This window comes from Nyctibius grandis, chromosome 31 (assembly GCF_013368605.1).
Source record: "Nyctibius grandis isolate bNycGra1 chromosome 31, bNycGra1.pri, whole genome shotgun sequence".
In the NCBI taxonomy this organism is placed as follows: domain Eukaryota; kingdom Metazoa; phylum Chordata; class Aves; order Nyctibiiformes; family Nyctibiidae; genus Nyctibius; species Nyctibius grandis.
This window is the reverse complement of record NC_090688.1, coordinates 4,420,217-4,427,832: the sequence shown is the minus strand read 5'-3', so window position 1 is coordinate 4,427,832 and position 7,616 is coordinate 4,420,217. Positions and strand designations below refer to the sequence as shown.

Below are 7,616 nucleotides of genomic sequence, written 5' to 3'. Positions count from 1 at the left end.
CCGGGCTGCACCAAATGCGCTCCCCAGACTAATCAGGCTCTCTCTCCAGGCAGGGCACCCACAGGACTTGGGACTTCAGGGTCTCTTCATCAGCTCTTCCTGCCTGCTCTGCCACAAAGGAGCAGGGCACCTTCACCAGAGGATCTCAGCTAGGAGGTCTGAGCAGTGCACAAACACACCAAGCTCCTCACACAGCAGGAAGAGGAGACCCAGGCAGCCTCTCCTCCTACAGACACTCCCGCGGGGTTAGAAGCCTTTGAAGAACACAACGACCTTTGCTATCTGCTGGCAGATAGCGCAGGGCTGCAGGAGGCTTTACTTACAAACTCATCACGGAGGCATTTCCACTGCTTTCTTTTCGTGCCTCAAAAAGGCTCCGCCAACCACCCTTGTACATTTTTATGTTTTATCGGGTCAACATTTCTACAGACAATATCACATTAGAAAACATCCACTCAAGTACATCAGTAGCAGCATAGGAGGAAGGTTCAGCACCCAGAGCAGAGTTGGCAACAACAGAGCCCAGCAAGAAACGGGGACACAAGGAAGCCTTTAGCTGAGACTTCAGAACCTTTCTGGATGTTTCACCTCTCCTGTTTTGTCCCCAAGTCCACAGTTGTCTTCAGTCCACGAGGCACACAGCCTCTTCATTACAGTTACAGCACCCTGGGGTTCAGGGAAGTGCCACCCTGCTAAGATATAACCAAAGCCCGGGCTCCCCAGTGCTGGCTTCCTGCTCCACTGCCAGTTTGTCCCTGCTTTGGAACTACCATCCTCGCTCCCACTCCCTGACTTGCTCATCTCACTGAAAGAGAACAGGAACTTTCCTCCTGGATGCAAATGGCAACATCATGAAGTGTGTTGCTTTGGGCCATCCTATCCAAAATCCTGACTTTGCTTTTGTTTAAAATGTAGTGTTGGCTGAAAATCCAAAAAAAGCAGCAACACAGAACACAGTCAGCAGTAAAATAACAGTTAGTAGGACAGTACAACAGGACAGAACACATTCACAAACGATGGGATTGCTCCTCATCCATCCCATTACCAGATCAGGCTGCCAGCCTCCATCAACAGAGAGCTGAGGAACAAATCAGAACCAGCTGCCACCAAACTCCTACCAGAAAAGGTCCACTTTTGCTCTCACTGTACAGGACAGATCACGTGGGAATGGCCCCGTTCTGTACACAAGGAACAGACATAACAGCAGGGGGGAGCAGATCATCTTCAGGCATTAGATGACTCAGGGAATGATTACTACACAGAGTTGATTTGCAGCCTGTGAATGCATAAAGCCATTTCAGCTGTAGCTCCCAATAAAAAGTTCACTGCAGCCTCCCAAGCATTTGCTTCCGATATTCCAGTTCAATGTAACTGCAAATTAATCCATGCCACTTTTTCCCCCCCTTAAATTTCACGTACACAGATGTCTTGAAGCTGCACTGCTCAGTGGGGCGATGATTCACTGAGCCAGGCTTCTCTTCTGACCTGTCCACAGCTCTCGGAGCTCCACTTTGCAGCCGAGATCCCTCAGCGCAGCTTTGGCCACGTCGTCACAGTCCTTGTGTGTTGCACGAGCTTCTGTTATCAGGTTCTCAGCTCCCATCTCTAAGATGGGCTGAGAAAAGTCCCGGCTCCGGGCGACCAGGTTGCGGATCAGCATGCAAGCCTGTTTCTGAGGAGAGAAGTAAATGAGAGACATTAGTGTCTTTTGTGGGGAAATACCACCCGTGTAGGATGCTGGCACACACAAAGCAGATCTGGCTCCAGCTAAAGAACCTTTTCTGGGCAACCAAATGTGAGATGCTCTAGGCACCAACAAACTATTTCCTGGTATAATAAAATCCATGGACAAAAGTATGGCTGCTGTTTCACGCTGAGGTTTATACAATAAAAGCTCCTGCTTCTGTCAGAACACCAGCAACTCTCAAACACCAGCCAGGCAAGACCAAGTACTTCTTTAAATAATGCTAAGACAGACTTTTCCAACTACAGCAGACCCACCTTTCCACCCCCTTGTATGCTGTTCCAGGCACCTTCCCTGGCAGTTAGCTTAAACTACTCTTTCAGAAAATATTTTCTATGGTATTTTTACACTCTGGAGAGCATCAAAGTGGACACTCAGACTTGCATGAGAAAACAGAGGCTAACTTCTTGCCATGTAGGTGTTTTATTTGACTCTGGAGAACAGACGGAAACATCTCGTATAGGACAGATAACATCATAACACAGGCTGGGGCTGAAAGAGCCTATCCTCATCCTGCTCTTTCGAGGAGGAGGAGAAGCAATGCCTGGAAGAGAAGCATGGCATTCCATAGTCACTTGAACCTGAATTCAGGTGGATTTGAAAGCGGAACTAAATTTTGCTCTCATCACATCAGGGTGACAGATGTAGGGAGTCCTGCACTTAGACACTGCGTTCCCAACGCACTCAGAACCTTTTGGTATTTGTCAAGTAAAGGACAAAATCCCAGTGAAGCAACGAACACAGCCAACACCAATCCTCAATAAAGAATCAAGTGCTCCAAGGCAAATACCTGCACGGCCACTTCTCGTGGGTGTGCTTTCATAGCCTGAAGAGCTGCCAACGCCCCTCCGCCATCCATGATGACATTACAGTTCTCTGGTTTGCGCAAAGCCAACATGCACAAGGCTGCACAACCTTGCTCACAGATCTGCAAGATAAAGGAGAAGAGATACTCACTGGCTGAAAATGTTGCTCCAAGGAATAAAAAGTGTTTGGAGTTTGTTTCCTTTTTTTTGGCAATTTTTAAGATTTATTTTTATTTTTTTAAGTTTCTTCCACTGAAACATCCTGCTTCTCCAGCATGTAAGCCAAGTTTTACACCCCAGAGGTGTGAAACACTGTATCCAGTATCTATCTGATTCAGGAACAAGAAAAAACTTGTCCACTTTAATATAGTGAAGTGGACATATCTTTACATTTACACAAGTATTTCCCAAAGCATGCACTTAACCACTCTACAACAACTGGATGTTAAAGCTTTAATACATTGCTCAGTTGCAATCATTTAACAACTGTACTTGGGATGTATCTGCTCTCAGCATAAGCTGTTGATCACGAGTCAGAGCAATGCTGCGGGTTGTTCCCCTACACAAACGAGGTAACACAGCTACGTTACACAGCCCAAACCAATCTCCATTCCCAGCTCCAGTGGGACTTCATCAACCAATGAGGCACGTACCTGAGGGTTAGCAAGGTGATGGCTTATGGCGAGAACAATGAGATCCGTTGCCCCAGCATTAACGATGGCATCTTTCACATCATCATTACCTGCAACCGCTCTGATGACGCTCAGCACCTGCTTCACCACGTCCTGCATTCATCAAGAAAAAACAGCTTAGAAAGCTGCAGAGAGAGTTTTATGGACTTTTGAAAGCCAACCAGAATGTCCCCCAGCAACTCCATTGAAACAGTTGTAATTCCCAGTTATGAACAGCAACGCTATTCTCAGTCACATCTCAGACACACTTTCTTGCTAGACAGAGTAACAAGGAACCTTGTTAGTCTGGCAGAGGTTTTCAAAGAAGCTGAAAGAATCAAACATCAACCCTCTGGGACCCGAGCATCTACATCCTCTTGAATCTCTTCTAGCTAGAATGGTGGAAAACCAGAAGCTCAGCTTTTCTGGGAGCAAGCAGAGTTCTGCTTGTGGAGGACAGGGGAAGTCACTATGAGCAAGGGGCTCAGAATTACTGCATTCTTACCTGACAGAGCACATGTAACCTACTTCTGTGTATAAGGCCGTAAATAGGGAGGTAAATAGAGATCAGTGGTTGGGTTTCACCCTAACTGCACCTAAAATAATGCATAGTCTAAGGTCCTTTCACAGCCAGGACTTTAAACTGAAAAGCATGCCCTGCTGCACTACCTCCACCCCCAAGTGCACTTTATATCGCTCACCGGATGGTCCATGGAGTCAGCCAGCAGAGCCACCATAAAATTTAAGCCGCCAAGGTCAACTATTTCTTGACAGAATTCGTTCCTGACAGAGAGGCGAGAAAGGGTGGCACACAGTTCACTGAGAACACTGGAGTTATCTGTAAAGGCTGCAGAGGAGAGATGATGAATGGGGTAACTACAAGCAAGGAGGGGTGCTGCAGAATCAAGGTGTTTTACTTTGCTTCATTTAAAAAAAACACAACTAAACAAACAGGAAACAGTAAATTTCACTTTATATATTAAAACGCAACAGCACAGATGACATCCTGTTCACTCTGTGTCTAGACTGAGACAGAATATCTTTTCTTGGCAAGAATGCAGCACCTCAGCAGGGATAATGTGCCTGTAAACCTGCCCTGAGCTGTAAAATACTTCCTAGATCGACTGACAAATAGCTCTGATAACTGTCACCTTGGTGCTGCTGATAGCCTCTGGAGCAGTCATATTATTTTTCTCTCTCGGGCACATTTCATCAAAAGAATTAAACATCATTTTAGCAGCAAATTTTTGAATCATCTCTGGGGAGCTTCCAGTTACGACAAAGCAGGGTCTTGAGATAAGACAGCACAGATGACTCAAAATTAGGATCAACAGTCACGGGGTTAATTTTACCTTTTGCAGCTTCAATGAGAACTCTTAACCCATCGTTTTCCAACACAATCATTTTGGCGTGATCATGAGCATGACCAAAGGGCACGCGGATGTCATCATCAAACGTCATGATCCTGAGCGCCGAGGAGGCCGTTCGGACGACATCAGCGCTGTCTCCGTGCTGGACTATAGCTCCAGTGAGGAGTGGCAGAACCCCACCTCTCACAAAGTCCTGACGGTTCTGCTCGTGTTTCAGACAGGCGCGCCGAATGCATCGGATCCCAGCCAGCGTCAGTTCTGCATCCTCCCTATATTCTTTCAGAGTGTGTAGCAGTAGATCCTGGCCAGCGGAGTCAAGTAGGTCTGGCTGCCCATCCAAGATGGCAGACAGAGTATAAAAGGCTTTCAGCATTAAATTTCTGTCTCCTGAAGCCAACTGGCAGGCAGAGAATACCACAGGATAGGCACCATTCTGCCCAGCCAGGTAGCGCAAAGCCAGCTGTTCTTTGCACTGGTCAGTGAAGATCACGAGCTGCTCGGCCACCTCAGCGAGATCAGAATCAGCAATGGCTCTCCCAAGGGAATCTAAAGTCTAAAGAAGAGAACAAGAAATACTTTTCAATCTGAACTGTGAAGGAACAAGAGCAGGTCTTTACAGCCAAATTTGTTTATTTATAATAATAGTCTTATTTGAAATTTAAAATGAGTTTGGCATAACTAAAAACCAGCTGTCTCAAAGAACAGCATTTTGTCTTCATGCACAGGACCCTTGAGGAAAGGGACCTTCTCTGTACTTCTGCCATCACTGTCACACCATCACTGTATGCCAGTCTGACCAGTAGTGGGTGAACTGGATCCAACTGGCACACTTCACAGGGGTCAGTGGTGTGCATGAGTATTTTTATATTCTCACTGGTGAGGGACTGTATTCAATCTTTTCATCTCCCCTCAGATGGGCTAGTGAACAGCTACCACTTAAGCTACTTGTATTTCTTTCATTAAAGTTCTTGTGTTGTTTGAGTTTACCTGACAACAGCAGAATCTGCTTCCACATTATCAAAGGCGGCCTCTGCATTTCCTAGGCAGGAAACACTGGCATTTTGCACTTACACAGATACTTCCACTGCAAAATGCAAGCTAGCTCTTTGAACTTTTATTTTATTCCTAGTTTGCAGAATAGATGGGATTAATTGCTTGTTGAAGAGCTCACAAAGAAATAGGACAGAGGCAGAAGCAGAAGGTATGTCTCATTATTCTTAGTCTAATACTTAAACTATTATATAACCCTGATCCTTAGAAGACAACATAAATTTGTGCTCCTACCAGCAAAATTTCATGCTTTTGCTTTTGACCATTTTCAGAGGCAGGCTGCCGCACAGCTTTCACAATATTGCTTAGGTCAACACCTAAAAGGAAAACAAAAACAAGATTAATACTGTTGGGTAAAATTTATCAAGTTAACCACAGTGAAGAAAGATAAATTTATCATAAAGCATGGATCAATGCACAAAGATGCTGAAATGTTGCTAAGGTTCTGTCTAACTATAATGGACAAAGACATCCTGGAACAGAGCATCAATTCTAGCTAAATGTCAACTGGGAAAAAAAAAAAAGTTTAATTTAATTGACCAAATTGTACCCTGCAGTTTCACTCAAAGCAGTTTTTCAGTCATAATTACTCCACGAAACTAGGTTAGCATTAATAGTGTCTCTGTTCCACTTCACAAAGGCTTCTTTTCAACACTGGATGAGCAATCTTTACATGCAGGTTCTGTTAAATTTTAAGATATGTAAAGCCTCTGTCTGTAATAACTCAAACTGGGAAAGTAGATGAATTTACAATACCTTGGGACTCAAACTGCTGCACAGCTTCTCTCACTGCCTCTTCTGGATCCATTTCAAATTCTGTAATGTTTTCTTGCACCGCATCATCAAATGTTTCCTGCGCAATCTGTTTCGATCCCATTTTACTTGAATAGGGTAAACTGCCTCCTTGTCCTGTCATTGAGATAGTGCACAATTAGTTTTGGTGCAAAACCTTCTAATGTGAATCAGAAACAAAGGAAGTGTCTTGCTCTTTTTCAAAACAAAAGCACAGAACTCAAAACAAAAAATATATGGTCAAAGGGATGGATGGTGGGTTTTTTAATGGGCAGAAAAATACCAATTAAAAGAAATAAGGAGGAATTTCAGAGGCCCAGGCTTTGGATCGGGAACCCGCTGCTGCCCTGCTGCGGATGGGTGCGTTACCATGACACGGCTCCTACCGCACCTCGCCTGCCCCAGGGGCACTGCGGGCAGCCTGCCCGGGCCCACACGGCCCCAAGACCCCACACTCTCCAGGGCTACCACAGCCCGGAGCCCCTCGGCCTGCCTCTGTCCCCGCATCCCCCTCAGCGGGTCCAGCCGGGCCCAGCCCCTCGGTCTTTCGGCGAGGCCTGCCCCGGAGAGGGCTCAGGAACCGGGCGCAGGTTCTAGGGGAACTCCCGGGCGCATAACGGGCCTCGGTTCTCCTCAGGACCCACCTCCGTCCTCAGCGCCGCTCCCTGACGGGCTCCCGCCGCTCCCTGACAAAGAGCCGCGGGCTGACAGCACCGGCCCTCCTCGGCCACCGTACGCCGCTGGCCCCGCCCCCGCCGGCTCAGCCCTCCCAGTGCGCACGCACCGATGAAAAAAGTCACGCCAACCCCCCCGCACCGGAAAAAAACGCGGCGCGAAAAATAACCCGGGGCGTCCCAGTGCGCATGCGTCCTCCCCGTACCGTGCGCCCGCGCCGCACACATGCGGGCAGCCGCCTCCTGCGCATGCGCAGTATGCGGGAACTTGTTCTGGCGGGCCTGCGCTGCAGCGGGTGCCCCGGGGCCCCGCCGGCAGAGCGGGAGGCTGCGGGCCGCTCCCACCCGCTCCCTTCCGGCTTACCGGGCCTTTCGATCCGGGGCCGCGCCCTCACCGTTGGTACCGTCCTGCGCCAAGGCAGCGCTGCTCTGAAACCACCCGCCTTCAGGGGATGAGGAGGCTGCGCGTGCGTCGCGGCGGGGCCCGCACTGCGCAGGCGCGGCGGGGA

At 47.9% G+C, this 7,616-nt stretch overlaps 1 protein-coding gene across 2 annotated transcripts; it reads right to left on the bottom strand.

Moving 5' to 3' along the window:
- Nucleotides 1–384: 384 nt before the first annotated feature.
- ARMC6 (armadillo repeat containing 6) lies at nucleotides 385–7,577 on the bottom strand. 2 transcript variants are annotated; one of them, XM_068420426.1, is made up of 8 exons: nucleotides 7,472–7,577; nucleotides 6,398–6,550; nucleotides 5,876–5,958; nucleotides 4,574–5,144; nucleotides 3,923–4,068; nucleotides 3,204–3,335; nucleotides 2,535–2,672; nucleotides 385–1,672 (listed from the first exon to the last, which is right to left on the bottom strand). In XM_068420426.1, exons 2-8 carry the CDS (start codon nucleotides 6,516–6,518, stop codon nucleotides 1,460–1,462), a joined length of 1,404 nt encoding a protein of 467 aa, XP_068276527.1. In that variant the 5' UTR covers nucleotides 6,519–6,550; nucleotides 7,472–7,577; the 3' UTR covers nucleotides 385–1,459. The 2 variants fall into 2 exon arrangements, with proteins under 2 accessions (XP_068276527.1, XP_068276526.1); XM_068420425.1 differs by lacking the exon at nucleotides 7,472–7,577 and adding an exon at nucleotides 7,078–7,160.
- Nucleotides 7,578–7,616: the final 39 nt, after the last annotated feature.

Bases quoted from the DNA above. Each gene is read 5' to 3' on its own strand.
- ARMC6 (XM_068420426.1), bottom strand. From the start codon at position 6,518: ATGGGATCGAAACAGATTGCGCAGGAAACATTTGATGATGCGGTGCAA. The intron at 4,069-4,573 runs GTAAAATTAACC...TCTCCTCTGCAG, and splicing joins TCTCATTGAAGCTGCAAAAG to CCTTTACAGATAACTCCAGT. The intron at 3,336-3,922 runs GTGAGCGATATA...TGATGAATGCAG, and splicing joins CTGACTCCATGGACCATCCG to GACGTGGTGAAGCAGGTGCT.